At 37.5% G+C, this 22,178-nt stretch overlaps 3 protein-coding genes and 1 pseudogene across 5 annotated transcripts; 1 reads left to right on the forward strand and 3 right to left on the reverse strand.

The window, feature by feature from the left end:
- Positions 1-6,068: 6,068 nt before the first annotated feature.
- Positions 6,069-7,064, reverse strand: LOC135598087 (glutathione S-transferase U17-like). Its single transcript, XM_065091613.1, has 2 exons — positions 6,657-7,064; positions 6,069-6,572 (listed from the first exon to the last, which is right to left on the reverse strand). The coding sequence occupies exons 1-2, from the start codon at positions 6,984-6,986 to the stop codon at positions 6,198-6,200; spliced, it is 705 nt and encodes a 234-aa protein (XP_064947685.1). The 5' UTR covers positions 6,987-7,064; the 3' UTR covers positions 6,069-6,197.
- Positions 7,065-9,179: 2,115 nt separating this feature from the next.
- On the reverse strand, positions 9,180-11,141 carry LOC135598869 (glutathione S-transferase U17-like; annotated as a pseudogene).
- A 474-nt stretch (positions 11,142-11,615) lies between these two features.
- Positions 11,616-15,611, reverse strand: LOC103997641 (uncharacterized). Its single transcript, XM_009418931.3, has 8 exons — positions 15,312-15,611; positions 14,593-14,673; positions 14,420-14,508; positions 14,256-14,330; positions 14,014-14,132; positions 13,764-13,943; positions 13,613-13,681; positions 11,616-12,038 (listed from the first exon to the last, which is right to left on the reverse strand). The coding sequence occupies exons 1-8, from the start codon at positions 15,432-15,434 to the stop codon at positions 11,935-11,937; spliced, it is 840 nt and encodes a 279-aa protein (XP_009417206.2). The 5' UTR covers positions 15,435-15,611; the 3' UTR covers positions 11,616-11,934.
- Positions 15,612-16,393: 782 nt separating this feature from the next.
- Positions 16,394-20,863, forward strand: LOC103997943 (pentatricopeptide repeat-containing protein At1g77405). Of its 3 annotated transcripts, none has more exons than XM_018827032.2 (3): positions 16,394-18,048; positions 18,464-18,548; positions 20,576-20,863. In XM_018827032.2, exon 1 carries the CDS (start codon positions 16,642-16,644, stop codon positions 17,965-17,967), a length of 1,326 nt encoding a protein of 441 aa, XP_018682577.2. In that variant the 5' UTR covers positions 16,394-16,641; the 3' UTR covers positions 17,968-18,048; positions 18,464-18,548; positions 20,576-20,863. The 3 variants fall into 3 exon arrangements, with proteins under 3 accessions (XP_018682577.2, XP_018682580.2, XP_009417566.2); XM_018827035.2 differs by having other exon boundaries at positions 16,394-18,035; XM_009419291.3 differs by lacking the exon at positions 20,576-20,863 and having other exon boundaries at positions 18,464-18,983.
- The last annotated feature ends 1,315 nt before the right edge of the window (positions 20,864-22,178 follow it).

The following is a 22,178-nucleotide window of genomic DNA, read 5'->3' on the forward strand; positions in this document are numbered from 1 at the left end:
CAACGCCTGGGCTTCGTTCGTATATATAATAAAGGTTGATGCTTCTTGGAAGCTGCTGTCCTGCTTCTTGGGCAACAAAGGCAGCGATCAATTGCTATAGAAATAAAGCGTGCGTCTGCAGTGACGACGCAGGGAGTCCCCGTTTTCATCAGATTTCACATCTAATATTGTTTCCATGAACAAAGTAGAACTTTTGACTCCATGTTTGACCAAACGACACCTATATATATCGCCCGATGAGAACAGAATCAATTTCTTTATAATCATCTATTAAGTCCATTGAAATATTGACGAATACAATGATGTCATATCAGCAGCACGAGAACAGCTGCAGCACACGGCCAACAAAAGATTAGGATGCGGACGGAGCCTCCCATGCTACCTCGTCTTGTATTCACCGTTCACAGAAAGTGAGACTTGGGTTTGATACCTTCGAGCACGATATGAAATTAATTATATTTAGTTATTATTAACATTTTGATCTTTATTTTTTAAAATATTATATTAAAATATATATATATATATATAGAAATAAAATATTTAACCTTATTTCTAATTAAATCTGTTGATAAAAATATCGTAAGATTTATCATTGATTACATACTAATTTTGTCTCACCTTGATTTATTACTGAGTATATACAATATTTCTATCAACAGAATTAATGATGTTAAAAAAAATAAAATTAAATATTTTACTTTTGTAAGTATAAGGATCCTAATATAACTTTTAAAAATGTATGAATCGAGATGCTGAAGATAACTAATTATAGAGAATAATTTATAATTAGTGGTAGGAAATCACTTGTATATCTTATTCTGACGCTTGCTATTGTTATTGTATGGGTTCTTATTTTCATTGTTTTTTTATCATGTAAAAAATGACTGACTTTTGTATTGTCGTGTAAATCCTTTATTTAAATTTTGAATTATAGGTCAAACAGAATATGTATGACTTAATCTTTCAATCCTTAAGCGCATGGAATTATCTTCATAATTCATCTTTTATCTAACAATGCATGTGAATATTTTTAATATATATATTTTTATATGTTAACTATAATTTTTTATTTGTTTATAAAATAAAAATCAATTAAGATTTGTTAATTACATAATTATATATAGATCATGAGGAAATCGTTTAAATATTTAAACGATTTAAAACCAAAATGATCGCTTCCTTTTTTAAAAATAAAAAATTAAAATCTAATCACTCAAGATTAATTCTGATTTGATTTAAAATCGATTAACCATCGTAATCAATAATCAATACTACCACCAAATACTTGTACATCAAGCACATCGCTAAATGACCTTCACCCACTTTTTCTTAATGCATTGGTCTCCACCAAATATCTTTTACGCTCTAATTAAAATTTCTTAAACCAATTCAAGAAATAAATGACGCAAAGTTAAAATTTGAAAGAGGTGACTGAAAAATCATTACAAGGAATTTTCTAATAAACAATTCAAATATCTGCCCAAGATATCTTGATTTATAAAGAAAATTAAGGATATAGTATATATATGTTTCGACCCTTTATTCTCGTACACTCTTCGCTTATGATAATTTGTATTTCTTTTATTTAGTAGCAATCAGCTATATGACTATTCGACACCGTTTTCTACTTTGTGATGGTGAGAAAGTTATGAGTATCAGACTATATATTCCTTACTTTCCAAAGTTGTTTCTTTTTTATTTGCTTTAACCATCAAACTCCATGAATGAATGGTTATTGAGTGAAACAACTGTAACATAATGAATGATAAGATGCATGTATAGATGATTAGGATCAGTTCGCGTCTTTCTAAATGACATTATTATTGTGCATTTGCGCGTGCAATACATGGATCATTTGCGCGTGCAATACATGATTATTGTTAAATCATTTTTTTTCTTGTAATTAAAACTTGTTAAATTTGCTTGTCCTTTGTTAGGGGATTTCATTCACGTCCGAGTCAACCCGACATTGTCCAAATCCGAAGGCATAAGAGTATCCTAAGTAGCTCTAAGGTGATTTTGGAGTGGCCCCGAGGTGAAAAGTCGATCCTCCGAAGCGTCGCTTGCACTAAGATTTATGTCAAGAGAGCTTTCTTGATTTGATCCCTCCAATATTCAAGTTAGTCTGAGGTTCTTTTTGAAGTATTGGTTTTTCTAAAAAAAAGAGTCCCTTAGCATAATACCGAGGGTTAGCTTTTATACCTGGTCTATAAAAAGAACAGTTTGCATCTACCCCAATATCATCCTTTAATGTTTTATCCATGTGGGTATAGGCGAAGATAAGCTCGAATTGATGAGATAAGTTCGAATTGATGAAAATAATATAAGATAAGAATAATTATTTAAGAAACTTTATTGAATAAGTGGAAAAGCTTAAATACGTGCCTATTCTATTTATATAGATTAGGAAAAAAGATTTTCCTCAACAGAATAGAGGATTTTCTTCAACAGAATAAAGAGATTTCATGCATGTGATAATTTTCAAGATTAGAATCAAAATTTTTTTAAGAATTTTGCAGGTAATGAAAGGATTTTGTTCATCGTTCTTGATATGAAACATGCCTCCTTCTAATTGTGCCCTCGTTACTATATTCATATCGCACGTACAATTGTTTTTCATGAACTTTGTTGTAGTTAATATATAATCTTTACTTTTAGGGCTTCAAACATGCAATATATTCATTCGTATTGCAACTTCTTCTTTTTTATTACAAGATAGTTTACCCACCTGTGTCTGTCTATCGTGGGAAAATTCATCTTCATTTAATCAAATTATAGTGGTTCAATCTTTTTTTATTTTGACTCAGTCATATAAAAATTTGTCCGCCTCGGTATAATAATATGTCAAATTTTGAAGATCAGATACCAAATCAACCTTATATAACTCTATCAATTTTAAGAATCTCTTAGTTTATCTCTTTTCATCTCACACATATTAATATTTTTATTAAAAAAATATTTTTTAATATCACTCTGAAAAATGTATAGTTTGTAGAAATATTTAGAAGGAAAAAAAAGATATTTAGCTATATTAAAGGTTCTTTTTAGTGAAATTAGTGTTCGTTCAAAAAAATTATTTTTTGCATCAAATAAATAATAAATTTTAAAATAATCAGAACTAACATATCCATATAATTTTAAAATTTTATCATAAATAATTTATATTCATTAATATATGAAACTCCTCCGTATCAATATGATAATATATTAGGGGTAATGCCTATCGATCCTCCGTAAGATAGTGGTACCATAGGCTAATTACATATTACCCTTTGTAGTTAGACATTTTTAGCATTTCAATTCCTAGACATAAAAAATTTATATTGAAATCCCTATAGTTTTATAGTTTTAAAAGTAAAATATATAACCCCATTTACCCTAATGTCATTAACTTTACCAATGGAAGATACATCATGTAATAGCTCGTGTATGAATAATACGAAAATAATGGACAAAAAGGTAATTTCAATTGTGGTGGCGAATGGTGGCACCGTGGGTGGCTGTTATGGTGGTGGTCGGTGACAACGACGCGATGGTCGGCCTAGCCAACATCGATTCTAACATCAACGACGAGGAGGAAGAGGAGGTAGAGTGATGAAGCATCTGTGTTGGTAGTTCACTGGAGGAAGAGGAGGGAGGTGAGGCATCTGCATTGGCAGTACACCACTCTGCCTCTTCTAGCATTGCTCTACATCTACGTCGACACTAGAAGAGGAAGAAGAGGTAGGTGAGGCATCTGCGTCACCAACAATGAGGTAGGAGGAGGAAGGTGAGGTAGAGTGGATACGATTGATCAACCTTGAAACACTAGCCAAAATGGTGATTCCCAGTCCGAAGACTAATTGCAATGCAGCGATCTATCGTTTCTTCATCATCTTGCTCATCATATCCATCGCTACTATCTTTTTGATACTTTCCCCCCACCACCATGACACTAGAGGTGAGTGAGAAGGAGAATAAGAGTTTGTTGTCTCTCCCATCGTGAGATATGTACTATTTGGGCCTCTATTTTGTGCGATGATCAGTCCTCATCATTTGATCGAATCCCCTCCAGTTGTGGGCGGAGTTGATTTGGATGCCGATTGGCAACCACACCATTGTGGATGAGGCATATGTGCCATTTGCATGTTGACTAAAGCTCGAGAGCTTGAAGTAGGCATGCCTCTTCACCAAGCTCGTTCGCAACCTCTCGCTCCTTGTCGCCCATGACCCCTTCCTCGAATCCACCATGCCACTAGACGAAGCCACCATCCGAGGATTTGAGTATGACGCTAACGTATATGCCTCACTTGCCTCATCTTTATTCTCTAACGTTGATGCAAATGTAGAGCTGCTTTGGAGGAGGAAGATGAGACAGAGTGGTGCGACGCCAACGCAAATGCCTTACCTCCCTTCTCTTTCTCATCATCGTCGATGTTTGAATCAATATCGACAAAGCTAATCAACATGTCGTTGTCACTGACCACCACCACAATAGCCACCCACAATGCCACCATCCATTATTACCATTGAAATTACTTTTTTGTCTATCGTTTTTGCACTATTCATGCATATGTTATCGCATGTTGTATCTTCCATCGGTAAAATTGACGGCATTAAGGTAAATGTGGTTAAATATTTCACTTTCATAACTATAGAGATTTTAATATAAAATTTTGAACTATAGGGATCGGGATACTAAAGATGTCTAATTATAAGGGGTAATTTATAATTAGCCCACCATCACTATTGAAATTATCTTTTTGCCCATCGTTTTCTTATCTTTCATGCATTTACCATGTATCTTCCGTTAGTAAAACTGACGATGTTAAGATAAATGGGGTTCAATGTGTCACTTTCAATATAAGGATTTCAATATAAATTTTTTTAAGTCTAGAGACAAGGATGCTAACAAGGTTTATCTATAAGGGGCAATATGTAATTAGTCAACCATCATAATTGAAATTACCTTTTTACCTATCATTTTTATGTCATTCATGTATATGTCAAATATTATATCTTCTATCGGTAAAGCCGTTAGGATAAATAAGATTAAATATTTCACTATCATAATTATAAAGATTTTAGTATAAATTTTTAAAGTAATATATAGAGTAATACTTTGAGTAATATATCCGTAAAGTAATACTAAAAAAATCTAACTATATAGAGTAATTTATAATTATCCCTATAGTAGGCCTACTTTGAATAAGAAATAATTAAGCTTATCTAATAGTATCTTATCACATTGTTAAGTTTGTCATCTCGCATAAGTTGTGCAATCCAATGTGCACGAGCTTGGCTTTATCTAGACATAGTATTCTTATGTTCCTCTGCTACCTGCTTCGCTTTTCTTTCTACTAATCTCTCTTATGACATTATAATAAATCTAATATTTAATTTAAAATTTTTGAAATGATGATTGAGTTTGTTTATTAAGATAAAATAAATTTATTGTCTAACACAACTTTCGTCTTTCTCTTCCAGAGATTTTTTTTATATTTTACCTAAAATAATATTTATTGTTGGGCTTATATGTGACGATGTCTCTCTAATTAGTTTTTATGACACCTCTTTTTTATCACTTTAATGAAAATATCTTTCTGCACCACTCTTGCTCTTAGCTACAAACAAATTATTGCCAACACCGTCGCCACCATGCTCTCGAGTAGCTACCTCCTCCGCCTTCATCATTATTGTCACATCTCGTCTCATTAGCGATAGAGAGCTCTTCCTCTTCACCATTATCGCCCCTTTTGCTATTGGCCACCAATGGAGAGCATGGTGGTAGTGACGATCTGATAATAGTGGTGCAAAAGAATATAACAAAGGTTATAGCAAAAACGGAGTAGACAATTAGTAAGGGTGAGGTGGTGGCGATAATGTTGAGAGTCATGGAGGAGTGGAAGATCGTAGAAGGAGTGGAAGATCGTAGAAGAGGCACTGATGATATGCTAATGATGGGAGATGGGTATGGTGGTGAAGGAATACTTTTAACAAAGCGAAAAAAAAAAAAGGATACATCATCATATAAAAGTTTAATAGTAATACCTTTTTTTATAAAATATCAAATTTATTTCAAACACATGTTTACTGGCAAAGAAATCCTTTATTGATAAGCATAATATATTATTCAACACACCAATATATATATATATATATATATATATATATATAATATGGCCATATATATATAATATGGCCATCTTAAAGGATTTTTAGTTTGCCGGAGGAGTTTTGGCACTGGCGGCACGCTTCCTAGCGAACTCCGCTAACCTCTCTGGCTCCGGCATCACCGCCTTCACTGCTTCGTGGGCGCAGAACCTCTCCGCCCACCTCGCAAGTAGAGGCATCTTCTCCTCGTCGATGAACTTCACACCACTAGTCTTCTCCGTCACCTTCAGCCACCCCAGGAAGCACCCCAAGGCGATGTCGACGTATCCGATGTCGTCCCCTCCGAAGAATCCTTCTCCTTTGCTCAGTCTCCCGAATGCCTCCTCTAGTAGCTTCAGCCCCGCGATCACCTGCCCCGCTGCTTCCACCTTGGCCTCCTCCGTCTGCGCCTTCGATAACGCAGCCCCCGATGGGTTCAACTGCGATGCAGCAAGGATAACGGAGAGAGCAGTTTAGTCCGTCGTCGCCACCTTAAAGCTCCCGTCTGTGATCAGCGTGCGTACCTTGTCATCGACGTACGAGGCCCAGAACCGGTGGAGTGCGCGCTCGTAGGGGTCGGCCGGCAAGATGGCACGGCCGGCGGCGGGCCAGGCCTCGTCGACGTACTCCACGATGATCATCGACTCGCAGATGCGCTTGCCGTGGTGGAGGAGGACGGGGATTTTCTTGTATACCGGGTTGGATCTCAGAAGCAGCTCGCTCTTCTCCTCAAACTTCTCCTGCAGGAACTCGTACTCCACCCCCTTCAGGTTCAGCGCGATCCTCGCACGCAGCACGAACGGGCTCGGCCATGCCCCGATCAGCTTCACCTCTATTCCCCCTGCCGCCGCCATGGATCTCCGAGTTGAGAGGCAGCCACGCTCGGGTTCGCTCTTGGAGGAGAGTTTCTTGCGGAGCAAGACAAGGCAAGGCGTAGACTAATGGCTAATGGAAGAGTCAAGTCCTCCCCGAACTGTTGAGAATGTGTTTTTACACGAACTCTCTGACCGAATCAAGTTTGGCGACACCTCCAACGCATCGACCCTTCACATCGCTACGTCAACGCACCAATGAGAAGAAACTTTGCGATGAAATCTTGAGAGGCTGACAGCAATCTGCCTCTACTTCTCAGAAAAATATTCTTCAACTTGCAATATTTTGGGTCTTCTGCAGCGTGCTGTTCATTTTTACTAGAAAAAAAAGGGAGATTAGGCTCCTACTTAGTCGAAATCGGCTGAAAGAACAGCTTGAACAGGAGAAAGAGTAGACAAAAAAGATAACTGAGTGGCTTGTGACGCCAATTATATCTTTTTAATATCTCGATTTTAGATTTTCAAAATTTATATTAAAATTTTTATAATTATAAAAATAAATTATTTAAACTCATTTATCATAATACTATCGATTTTACTAACAAAAAAAAAAAATATATATATATATATATATATATATATATATGATAAAAAATAATAGACAAAAAGATTATTGGATTTAAAATTTTACTATATATATATTTTAACATCACATGTATAAATAGTGCCACACCAATTTGCCTCACTCGTCTCTTCTGACAAAGATGTAGATGAAGAGCGATGTCGAAGGAGAAAGATGTGATAGATTGATATAGTGTCAACACAGATGTCTCACTTTCATCCTTTGACATCAACGCAAATGTCTTACCGTTTTGTCTCATCTTCTTTCTCTTATTATTGGTCAAATTGGTATTGACAAGATCAACCATCATCGACCACCACCACCACAACAGTTACCTACGGTATCATCATTAAAATAATCTTTTTGCTTATCATTTTTGTTTAATGCTATATCTTCAATCGATAAAATTGATAACATTAGGATAAATGAGATTAAATATTTCTTCGATAAAGTTGATAATATTAGAATAAATAGGATTAAATGTTTCACTTACATAACTATATGAATTTCAATATAAATTTTTAAATCTATTAACCAGGATGTTAAAGAGATCTAATTGCAGAAGGATAATATATAATTAATCTATCACCATTGAGATTACTTTTTTGTCTATCATTTTTTATTATTTATGCACGTGTTATATCTTTTATTGCTAAAACCAATGATATCAGGATAAATAAAATTAAATATTTTATTTTTATAATTATAAATATTTTAATATAAATTTTTTAAATATAAAAATTAGCCCTGACTTGCGATACAGTGTGGCTGCTGAAACATGCATTTGTTGCGTTCATTCATTCCACATAAACCACATCGAAGTAGAGGCAGAGTTCAACCAGTCCACATTCAACTTGTTTGCCCAATTAATCCAACGGCAGCAAATGCAAGTGATGTGTGATTTACCCAAAGGCAGGCATTAGGATGAGCAGTGGGAGAACATAGAGGATAAAGCTTCATATTCTATCCAGTTATCCTTCCAAACTCTTACTGATCCACCATTGCTCATCTCAAAACTTATGGAGGTCATGAAAGAATCCTCAATGCCATCCCGAATCCAAGACTAAGATGACGAGTTTGATTGATCATTCCAAGCACATCAACAATGTCAGTGTTTCATGCAATACAACACTACCAACTTCCTCACAGTAAAAGATTTTGGAAGTTTATCTCCTTTCAACAAGGGCTACATATTTCTTATGAACTGTGAAAACTCAGAGCATCCTAATTTTCGATACCTTTCTACAGATAAATTTTGGAATAATATGTTTTATATTCAGGTATCACTGACAGCACACCGTGCATAGGTACCGATCTAATCTACCTTAAATTTTGGCAATCAGAGGCTCCCAAATGTTCGAGACCAAGGTGTAACCCAGAAACCTCGTATCTTAGAACTATTGTCCATGAATTTATACATATGAATTCCATTACAACCATAATTCACTTGAATATTACTCCTAGTATACTGTACTGGTTATTATCCCTGAGCAAGCATCATTCAACTGCTCCCTACTCCATAGTAAAAGACCAGAATCCACTTGTTTTGCTATGAACTATGCTAATCTCCATAATGGTTTCAATATGCTGCAGAGGCCTTCAGCGTGGCCCGGCACAATTTAGCGTATACATGTAGTACACATGTAGTATGTTGTACTGGTTATTATCCCTGAGCAAGCACTATTCAACTGCTCCCCGCTCCATAGTAAAAGACCAGAATCCACTTGCTTTGCTATTAAATATACTGACCTCCATGATGGTTTCAATCTGCTGCAGTGGCCCTCAGCCTGGCCCGGCACAATTTAGCGTATTCCTCCAACCTCTCATTCTCCGGCATCACATCCTTCACAGCCTCATCAGAGCAGAACCTGTCCGCCCAGCCCACAAGGAGCGGTGACTTCTCATCGTCCAAGAACTTGAACCCAGTCACCTCTTCACATACCTTGAACCACCCCAAGAAGCAGCCAAGAGCAATGCCAAGGTATCCAATGGCGTCGCCTCCGAAGAAGCCCTTCCCTTTGCTCAGCCTCTCAAAGGCCTCCTCCATTAGCTTTATCCCTGTGTGTAGCTGCTCCACTGCTTCCACCTTGATCATCTTGGGCTCATCCTTTGCAATTGCAAGTACTGATGGGAATAACTGCAGTATAACAGAGAGTGAAGAGAGAAACCAAGTCATTGCCATTCTCATAGCCACAATTCTATCCTTCTTGGCACCAATCAAGGTTAATTGTCATAGGAGCAATTTGGAACATGAGAAATAGGATCCATAACAGTGATCTGCATGTGCTTCTAAATCAAAATTGGGCATCCTTTAGATAGAGAAGTATATACCCAAATCAGACTTGGATGGTACCCTACACAGTATTATTCCTAATATGAGATAAGAATAGCACAAGTCATGTTCCTTTAGTATTGAGTCTGACATGACAGTGAGATCGGGATTGGATAACCTTTAATTACGCTTGAAATGAATTCAGATAGGAACATGGGTATCAGTACCAGACTCGAATTCAGAAACCTCATTGGCTAATTAAGGTTGGATCCGGGTCCAATTCATGAATATCTACCGACTGCGATATCTGATTAGAAGAAAAATATGTAATACAATAACTTTTGGGTGTTAATTAGAATTTGTATCAATAATTGAGTTCATAGATCAGTATAATTTAAACTTTATGCATCTTATCATCAATCAGCTTTAGGTTTTCGTGACGTTAAAAACTAAACTGACCACGATTGTCTCTCTTGAATCTATATTTTATAATTTTATTTTTCTAAATAGAGTTCAGAACTATATTTATATGCAATGGATTGATCTTCTAAAAGTAGAGTAGCTTCAAGATTGGTTAATTTAAATCAAATGACGATAAATCACAAATAAGCAAATAATCTATATGCAACCAGTAAAAACATAAATTTCATATACAAGAAAGGTGCTGATTCCAGGAATCCTATTTTAGAATAGGAATATTTCGGCTAAGCCACATGAGATAAAGGAAAGTATATCTTTAGTGTATTAAGACTTATCGTTCGAGTAGAAAAATAGATAAGCAATTTTCATCGATGAGATTTAGGGTTCGAGCCTAAGTTTGGATAAGATGGAATTGGCAGGTAACCTGTTTGTCATTATTCCTCAACGCATACCTTGCCATCGATGTACGCAGCCCAGAACCGGTGGAGAGCGCGCTCGTAGGGATCGGCCGGCAAGATGGCGAGGCCGGCCGCGGCCTAGACCTCGTCGATGTACTCGACGATGATCATCGACTCGCAGACCGGCTTGCCGTGGTGGAGGAGGACCGGGATCTTCTTGTACACAGGGTTGGATCTCAGGAGCAGCTCGCTCTTCGGCCCGGGCTTCTCTTGCAGGTACTCGTACTCCACCCCCTTGAGATTGAGGGCTACCCGTGCGCGCAGCACGAACGGGCTCGGCCACGACCCGATGAGCTTCACTTCGCCTCCCTCTGCGGCCGCCATTGATCTCTGGTCTTCTCCGATGAGAGGAAGCAACGCCTGGTGATATCAAGTCGTGGCATTTCTTCTCGGAGAAGGCGAAGCAATTGAGTAATAATATTATATATTTTATATATGGCGTTTTTACACATCCATCCTTTCTAAGTTTCACATTTGCCCTTCAGACACGTCAGCTCACTTGAGTTAAAAAATATTAAACACCTAAAATTCTTTTAATATTCTTATAATCATCATAATTATTTAAAAATATTAATATAATTTACAATTTCAATTGATAATTAACTGATAAATTAAACACGATGGTTATATATACATGTTTTTCGATTTTGGAGAGATGTTTATTTCAAACTTAAATTTAAGGAGATATATATATATATATATATATATATATATAGCATAGAAAAAAATAGAAACATTTTCAAATAACGATGTATGTTATATGATTTCAAGATTCAAAAAACTAACATGTAAAAGGACTCGACCATTTAAACAACTTGTCAACCATCAGCATGGGTTCCACAATCCACAATGCATCTGCAGCTTGAACAGGAACATCATCTGATTACATTAGATCAGAGTAGAGATTAAAACTGATGCTCATTTTTCACATTAATAGAATTTTCTGATGCACTAGTATGAATTGATGGAAGTATATGAACAAAGAGAGATGGAGAAGACTACAGCATTCTCTAGTAACTCCACAATTATAGGGAAACAAAATCAACTTGGGCAGCCAACATAAACATATGAATGGGAAAACACAACCATTTTTCTAACCATCAAAGCTTACTCTTGCACAACCACAATCCACAGGTGATACCCCAGATAAGTCCAACAGTTTTTCCTTGAGCTAACCAAGCATGCATCAGAAAGTACCCCAAGCCCAAAGACAAGATGCTAGACCTGGTTTGCTCGCCCACGGCCACCCATCCTTCCTCGTCCGCTACCATAATTTCTCCCACCAACCCTTCCATTACCTCTTCCTCCTCCATATCCTCCACCTGTATTTAAAAATTGATTTAGTTGAAGAACATGAATTTGCAAGTAACTCAGCACATACTATAGAAACAGAAATTACTGTAGAAAATATAAATTTTTTTTATTTAGAGATTAAATGTAAGCAATTTAGTAACTCATAAGTTCTATATACAATGAGTATGCATGCCTACTTTCATTTTTTAATGGAAATCATTTGAATTCTTAACATCCACTGTTTAATATTGAACATTCTATTAGAAACCTAAGACTAGATAAGACACGACTTAAAACAGTACCCTAAGTAGAATAAAGAAACTAAAAAAAGCATGTTAAAGCAACTAAAATACAATTGCATGCATCATGACTGAACAAGCAAGAATAACAAAGAAGATCTCATAACAAACTATTCATTGGTATTGCTAAATATGGTTCGACCTGCTAAAATTTGCAAGAGATATAATAAACTAGTGACCAAAATAAATTTATTGTCTTCTATTTGTTCCTCCACAATCGTAAACTGACAAGAAGTTTAGCTCAGAAGTAATGTTCTAATCAAATATCCTTGATAACACCTCTTTGGCATGTATCTTTGTACTTTAGATACAAGAGCATATGTTAGATAGATGCCCATGATTATTAAAGAAAAGGTCAAAATATATGTTAGATGATGCCTAGCCCTCTATGACTCAAGTTCAACTTAGGAAATGCTGTAACCCTCATCCATTACCCTCATCATCCAGGAATATACCATATATATGATGTCATAGGAACACAACACCAAAACAAGTCTCAATGTAATATTTGAGAAACAAATTGTTATCAACTACAAGTATCTAGATACATTTTTCCCCAGAGGAGATATTAACAAGGATGAAAATGGATCAGAAACCAATCAAATATTAGAAAAATCAGATACAAATTGGACAATACCTATTTTGCAGTCATATATATAAGCACATATGTACATAAATCAGATCTATGACAGACCCAAATTGTATTTAAAGAAGAAACACATGTAAATATTATATGCATATGATATGCTCCCAAGAAATAATTAAAGCACTAACTCAAACATACCAATCATATTTCATATAGGGAAAAACGTTTATGAAGCAAGTGTGAGAAGAAAAGGAATAATGGAAAAATAAAATCACTTTTATAAAAGCAATTCAATAACACCTCCAATTAGGTTAATGTAAATTAGTTAGATATTTAAATATCCAGATAACAATAGACATGAACCTGTGATCATGTTCGTATCTGAAAGATTCCAAATAGCAAATTTCAGAAAGAAAATAAAAACATGTGCAGACAAATTTATCCTCATCTGATTGCTGAAATCAGATTTCGATGTCTCACAAAACATAATCCATCCGACCCATTTTTAACCCTATAATATAATGTTTGCAACTTAATCTCATAACATAACTTTGATACAAATACAATACTTACAAGTGCCTCATAGATCTTATACACACTCAAGAATTAGAAACAACTAATGAAGCTACAATTTGTCAAATCCACTTTCCATACATAAACAAATAAAAACACTATAAAGCAGCAAGATAACACAAAAGATATGGCTACACAAGCTTACCACGATAATTCCAACCACCTCTACTACGTCCACCACCTCGACCCCAGTTTGAGTTCCATCCACCATTTTCTACCATAAAAGAACCGTCAGCTAATTTAAAGACTGGAAAAGACAATTTTTCTGGGTGCAATGTTCTGTAAAACTAAAGTACCTTGATTGTGCTCATATCCACCATATCCACCTTGATTATAGCCATAGTCACCATATCCACCTTGATAGTTGCCATATCCACCCTGATTATTGTCATAGCCAGCATATCCACCATATCCTCTTCCCCATCCCCTTCCTCTTCCTCTACTTCTACCTCTACCACGTCCTCGTACATATGAATCTTTAACAAGCATTAAAACCAATCAATTAATACAGACAATCTTAAAAAGATCAATAACTAAGATGTGTACCTTCGTAAAATTGGCCTTGCGCTTGTCTTGGTTGAAGCTGTGGTTGCTGTTGATACTGCTGTGATTGTTGATATCTTTGCTGATGCTTTGGCTGCTCTATACGTGAAGGAACTTGATACCTACCAAAGAGAAGGAATCTATGAGGATAAGGTAGACAGTTCAACATGCAAAGCCTTCCAAAGGAGACTGCCAAATAGATTAAGTTTGAGATGCAACACTACAACATGTGACAAATGGTTTACCCGGGGGAGTTTTCGTTTAGCTCTTTGGTTGACAAAGATATTGAAATCATTGAGACAAGACGTGTCATCTCCAGGCTGCACAACAATTTAAAAATTGAAGACCTTTGGTTCAAGCTCTTTAGGAAATGATTATGTATGAACACCAAATGTGATGCAGACTTAACGGTACAAGACCCTCTTCAATAGGTTCCCAAACATCAGTGATACTGACTGAACTGATTGCAGAATCTTGATATAACCCAGGTATCCTTTTCTGCACACAATATACATGGAGCTGAAGACTAAAACCACTTTTAGCAAAATAAAAAAAAGAATGAAAAGAAGTTACTAAATTGACCTTTATAATCTCAGCAATTGTCACTGCTTTGCTGATTGCCTGTCCCATTGCCTTTATAACAATCTCTCTAACACGTTTCTCCTGCATCAAGCACCATAACATTTGATCATCAAAGAGAAGAAAACATTTTTAACCAACAATAAGCAACAAGAATCAGCAAGTTCAGTGACTGATAGAAAAACAAGCATCAGACAACATATGTACATAATTTACAGTACATATTTATTCTTAATGAAATAATTCATGTCCTGTATTAGAATAGGCCCATACATTCTCCTGAAGTCATGGCTGGACAGCGTAGCATATTAGAATAAACCTTAGATGTCTAAAAATAACAATGTTCCTAATGACATTTGCATACCAATTACAATTTAGCGGATGAGAGAGAGAGAGATACTGTAGACTGTACCATACTTCATATGTCAAAGCCATATCTTTTGACAAATAGCTGATGCTGCAACACAGTAAATGGTTTAACAGTTTTGCATATGCCATGAAAATCTCAAAATCGCCATCACTCGTCAAACATACCATCACAAAACATAAAATATTATCTCATGGTTCTAAAGATCTAAGGTTTCTTCAGTAAACAATAGAAACTTAGCTTAAACCCTAAGGAAGAACAGGGACATGCGACATACAACCGATGGAGAACACTGTGATAGATTAAACAACAAGGTCGAACGACAAGGAATCACCGAAAGAAGACGGATCCAGACCTCAAGGAGGCTCGTCGCGTAGCTCACATAGTTCCGGATGAGACCCTGGCTGGTGATTCGGATCTCGTTCTCGTCGATGGCCGATTCTGGGCGCGGCTTCTCCACCCTCTGGTACCTGTCCATGGCTCACGGGCCGCTCCGACGACGAAGGGAGGCGGAGCCGAACGGATCGAAGGGGGTTAGGGTTTTTGGAAGAGTCTCTTCAGGGGTCCGAACTATCCCAGAAGACAGGCATCTACCATATCTCTATATACATAGAAGAAATGATCTAACAGTTGGTCTCGCAGAAGTGGTCGGCACGCAGACCAATTTATCGAGCGTAGAAAATTAGGGCACTTATCACATGTTTTTTCGTTTTCTTTACTATAAAAAATATCCCATTTGTGATTATTTTATTTCAATCCTACAGAAATATATGCATATATTATAATAATAAATAAAATATATATTGAAATATGGTGGTCGTGTTTTACTTCTTTTACTAATAAATGCCTCTCATCTGTGACTATTTGCATTTCAATCCTATAGAAAAATAATATAGAAGAAATTAACATATGCCTCTGATGAAAGCCCTCTGCGTCTTGTAAATTTAACATTAACTTTTGGGTTGGGTTATTTTTATAAGACAACTTTCTCCTTCTCAATTCCCAAAGTGGAAAATAAATTATTCTGTGATGATTTGAGAAAATATATAACTCACTTATCATTTTTTTATTCTACAAAAGAAAAAAGAAGAAAGGTTGTACTCATATTATTCCTAATTCACATGAGCAGAAAGTTTTGGAACTATTACAATTACTTAAATACAAAGAAGTATATCCATATTTTAATTGACCACATAAATGTATAATGCACATTATGATTGATCAATCAATGTAGTTGACAGTTGTATATGTATACAGATTAATTATCATATTCTTTTAATAAATTCCATGATGTATGTAGTTGAAGAGAGTCGAGGAAAAATAATGAAATAAAACTCCACATCTTCCTTCATTATTGAATTTAATAGAGTAAATAAATTTTAGATAAAGTTCTTCAACTTCATATAGAACACAATTGTAATAAAAGGCTAAGACCGAGAATACCTATCAACATACCTGCACTGTAACTGGACGCACTGTGACCCACCATGTCTTGATTAATTACTGGGCAGGTAGTTGACGGGGTTGTTAAAGAACGGGTAGGACCGTAGGAGGAGCGGAGCGGAGCGTTGTTCTGTTGTCTGGGCACGAGTTCCAGACCGTTTATACGCTCTTTGTGAGATCTGGACCGTTGATGCGTTCGGTTTTCTCATCACCTTCGTCCATTTTCTTCCGATCGCCAAAAGATGGGTTCCCTCGCAATCCTTCCTCCGACCACCGCGTCCTGTTCTCCCCTCCGCCGCCACCTCCTCGTGCGGCAGGTGATCGCCGCCGTTCTCCAGCGCCGGCCCCTCCCTCCCCCCTCCCCACGCTTCCCCGGCTGGACCTCCGATACCGTCCGCGACGTCCTTTCCTCCATCTCCACCTACTTTTTCCTCTCCCCCCGCTCCGTCGGCCGGCAGCGCCCCTCCGGCCGCCACCGCTCCCCACTTCGCCAGCGCTCCCTCCGCTGCGAGTCCTCATCCGCCCGTGGCCCCGCCGCCCGCCGCGACCCCGACACCGTTGCCCTTGGCGTCGCCGGCGCCCTTGAGTTCTACTCCTGGGCGGAGTCCCGCTGTGGCTTCCCCCACGACGAGCTCACTTGCCGAGATATGTCCCGCCTCCTCGCCCGGGCCAACTGCCTTCCCATCCTCTGGCGCTTCCTCCGCGCAAACGAGACCCTCGTCGGCACCGCCACAGTCACCGAGGTCATCAAGGTCCTCGGCGAGGAGGGCCTCACCAAGGAAGCCTTGGCTGCCTTCTACCGCATGAAGCAGCTGCACTGCAAGCCCGACGTCCGTTCTTACAACACCGTCATCTCGGCCCTGTGCCGCGTCGGCCACTTCAAGAAGGCGAGATTTCTATTGGATCGGATGGAACTGCCGGGCGCCCGGTGCCCACCCGATACCTTCACATACACGATCTTGATTAGCTCCTACTGCAAGCACAGCTTGCAGACTGGCTGCCGGAAGGCCATCAGGAGGAGGATCTGGGAAGCCAATCACATGTTCCGGAGGATGCTGTTCAACGGATTCGTACCTGATGTTGTCACATACAATTGCTTGATCGATGGCCTCTGCAAGACGTATAGGATCGAGAGGGCACATGAGCTGCTTGATGATATGCCGGTGAAGGGTTGTTCCCCGAATCGGGTTACATACAATTCTTTTATTAGGTACTACAGCGTTGTTAACCAAGTAGACAAGGCCGTCGAGATGATGAGGGCCATGGTATCACGGAACCACGGGAAGCCCACCTCAAGTTCATATACACCTATTATTCACGCATTGTGTGAGACTGGGAGAGTTAGGGAGGCAAGAGATTTTTTGGTGGAGATGGCAGCTGGTGGATCTATGCCGCGGGAGTTCACATATAACCTGGTTTGCAGTGCGCTGAATGATGCAGGAGAGGAAACTCTGCCGAAGGATCTTTGCACAAGGATAGAAGATGGAATGCGTACTAGATTTAGGCAGGTGTTGCAGTTGAAACCGATGATGGGGGGCAAAAGCATGTTTATTCAAGAGCAAGTATGAGGAATGTGTGTCCTGTGATGGTGCTCAAAGCGAAGGGCATTATGCATTGATACACCTCCTGTTCTTGGGTGAGACCTTCTGGTATGACATGTTTACTTTCGCCCATGATGTCATAATAACAATGTTTTCCATGTTACTATGGCAAGTAACTACTTATGAATTTATATTGTTCACCACAGTAAATCTTAAGATTAATTTTGCAAATCAAAATAATAAGACCAAAGGATATGGTCTCTCAAAGTCATGTTTTCTTCTATTTAATGAGCTGGGAGGAAATTGTTATATATGCTCCTTTAATAGTGCATATATGTATCCCTTCTTATACATGATGGATTCTTTTGACATAGTCGATAAAGCATCATTTTGGTTCTAAATCTACATAGAATTGGTTATAACATCTTCGGATGTGAGCTATGCTTGACATTGTAAACTGCTCTTTTTAATTTTAAGCAAAATTTGAAGCGCTCTTCTCAATTTAAAGTTATCTGTTTCCTAGGTTGAAACAATTTGGAGAAATCCAGGATATGATTTCTATGGCTCAAAATCACTCTACAAGATCTTGGTTTCTTCATCAAAGGAAGGTAATGATATTGTCTTCTTATTGAAATTAATGCAATTTTAATTTGCCTAGCTAGCTATATTTTTACCTTCTGATACGTTTAATGGTACAAATTGTTGTTGCTTTAATATATCTTGTTAGCATGTATAAATGAACATTACAGAAGATCCTTCAGCTTCAAATAGTCAACAATGAAGTCATACATAAGTCTCGAATTTCATCACAAGTACACCTGGCAAAAGAGGACTGAAGTAATGTTATCATGTCATTGTAAGAAGTAGCTTCAATTAACTGGCCAACTAGTATCTATAGCAGTTTCTTGTATTTTGTTTGTTTTTCTGCTACAGGAAGGATGTCAAGGGTCGAGAATCTTTACTGATGACATGATAAACTTATGCTTTTCGAAATATTTGGCCTTTTATTAATCAATCAATGCAGCTAGACTGCAATTATGCAATATGAGACTACCATAGTATATGATTTGGCCATGTGGTTCTGTTTAATAATTCTCTAGCATTGCATAGCTTTAAGAACATATTGTTGAATGAAGTTTATGGTGCAAATCATACAATGGATTCATAGAAATACTCGAATAATTGGGATTAAGTTATCTTGTAACCTGAAATAATATAAGAGTTTTTCCACCTTTGTTTCAAAATAAGTCGTTTATGCTTGACATGTTTATGTTTCAAGCACCTATTCAGCGTAGCACCAATTTTATTCAGTTATTGATTCATCATATTATTGCATTGTTGACATTATTGCATTGTTGACAACTGAATAGTCTGAGAAGTGAAATAACAAGGGCTGCATGAAGCATAGTCGTTTTTAAATAACGTGGGGTTAATTATATATTATCCCTTATAGTTAGTTATCTTTAATATCCTAGTTCTTATACTTTAAAGGTTACATTAGCATCCGTATAGTTACGAAAGTGAAACATCTAGATCCATTTATCATAATGTCATCGGTTTTACTAATGAAAATACGAAAACAAAAGGAAAAAAAATAATTTTAATATTGTAGTTGGTGGTGGTAGACGATGATATCGTCGAGGGGCCGCAGGTGGCTGTCGTGGATGAGGAGAGTGCTGACGAGAGGTGAAGGTCGTTCTGCATCTATGTCGATGGCCCTTTTGTCACTCAACAACTACATCGACGCCAATGTAGTTGCCAAGCAGTGAAAGGGCCATTGATGCATATGTCGAGTGGCCCTTTCATCGCTCAGTAGTTACATCGACATCGACGTAGATGTAGAGTGACGAAAGGGACACTCGACAATTGTGTCGATGTCGACGTAGATGCAGAGCAGTCCTCACATCTTGTCATCACTCTCCTCATCCACAATAGCTACCCGTAGCCCCCAACGGTACACCACCATCTGCCACCATCGACATCGTCCGTCATCACCAATTGAAACATTAAAATTATATTTTATCTTTTATTTTCGTGTTTTTGTTGATAAAACCAATAACGTTATGATAAATGGACATAGATGTTTCATTTTCGTAACTATAGGGACCAATATAACTTTTTAAAATATAGAGACTAAGATACTAAAAGTAACTAACTACCGAGCGGTAGTATATAATTAGCTTCACCATCATGGGACATCTATTTGAGCTGAATGAAAGGATGTCTTCTAGTAATTAGCAATACATTGGTCTTAAGGAATGAAGTTTTTTTATCTTTCTCAAGTGAGATATTCCTAGAAAAAAAAGTTTCAAAATCTGTTCAAATATCTATATTTAGTAAAAAAAATTTCATGCATTTTAAGAAAATCGATGCATATGCAAATTAAAATAGAATATAGGATAATATTATTTTCTTGCACTAGACTGGCATGTGTTCTTTTCTTGGAAATTGATTGGTGATGTTAAAGAGGGGTTGATAGTCATGGCAGCCCATGCCTCACTTGATTTCCTTTATTTTGTTTGTAGTTCCAGGATCATACGCTATCAGTGCAAATAACACTACGAACATAGAAATTTGATTTCATAACTCTATCTCGTCATCCCCTAATCAAATTCTTTTTGGTTGCATGACCCAGGAGGCCATTTCTCATGCCAAAATTTGCCTGCCCTCCATGCCAGGCAAACGCTCAACACGAAAAGCAGATGGGGAAGGGTGGAGACGTTGCCGGACTATACAGAGTGGATGAATGAACGTGGAATCAATTCCTAGGAGCCAGAAATGAACGTGGTTTGCAACCTTCTCTAAATGTTATTAGAGATACTTTCTAATGCATATTCTAATCTAAGATTGATCATAAAACATTTTATGCTCGATTCTTATTCTTCTTAAATTTTTGTTAGTGTTTGTCAGACTTAGCTTTTGGAAGAACCAGTAGTAGTTTTTCGAATAAAACTATTTATTTTATTGCACACTGTTATTGAATTATTAACATTGGTAATTATCGAACCATGATCACATATGATCTTCCAAACATGCTGTTTTGCTTGTTACCTTGGTTCTCTACAATAATGGTTAGTCCAATCAGGGTTTCTATAACCTATCAATTCCCATACTTAGGTGGGTAGACTGTATTTATTATCAATGCTGGTCTCAAATAAAAAATATTGAGGATTGCATTAGATTACTGATAGCTAACATAAAATTATATCATATTTTAAGATCTTATAATTTCAATATAGAGTTAGGTCAGATACTTTACCACCAAACTATCCCGAGTGTATAATTGAATATAATGATAGAAATAAAAATTTGTTATATATGCACTGATATTGTGGACTTGGGTACTTGATCAAGGCGATAGATACTGCTTGTTGCGTATCGATCTGATCGGTGTTTAAAATCTGGAGTCTGGTACAAGGCTGTAGTAGCGTTGTTCCATAGCGAGTTACAGAACAATACCAGACGCTCGTCCCTAAATCTGCACACCTTTGTCTTTACTTCGTTGCATCCACAACATATATGTTAGAACCAGAACACTTATGAAACATCTAAGTCTATATACTATAATATCGTTGATTTTATCGACAAAAACATAAAAATAATGAGAAAAAAATAATTTCAATCATTCTGATTGATAGTGACGAACGACGATGCCATTGAAAGCCACGATTGACCGTTGTGGATAGGAAGAGTGATCACGAGAGGTAAGAGTCGTTCTATATCTACGTGACGTACCGAGCGAAGCTAGCGAAAGGGTCACCCGGCATCTGTGTCGATGCTGACGCAAATGCAAAACGACGTCGCTCAACAATTGCGTCGATGTCAATGCAAGTATCGAGTAGCCTTTTCAACGTTCTATATATGTGTCGGCATTAACGTAGTTGTCGAGCGATGAAAGGGTTGCTCGACATCTGCATTGGCACCGACATAAATGTAGAGCAACGCTGCTCGACAACTTCGTCGGTGCCGACGCAAATGTCGAGTGGCCCTTTCGTCGCTTGACAATTATGTTGACATCAACGTAGTAAGCGACTCTTTTGTCGCTTGGTAACTACATCAACACCGATGAAGTGAGCAACCATTTTGTCGCTCAACAACTACGTTAACGCCGATGTAAGGACGCTCAACAAATGCATCGACATCAACGTAAATGTAAAGCAGCTCTCATCTCTCACCTCCGCTCTCATCCACAGTAACCATCCACAACCCCCAACAGTGTCCTGTACCATCCTTTACTG

Source organism: Musa acuminata, chromosome BXJ2-1 (assembly GCF_036884655.1).
Source record: "Musa acuminata AAA Group cultivar baxijiao chromosome BXJ2-1, Cavendish_Baxijiao_AAA, whole genome shotgun sequence".
NCBI classification, from domain to species: Eukaryota; Viridiplantae; Streptophyta; class Magnoliopsida; order Zingiberales; family Musaceae; genus Musa; species Musa acuminata.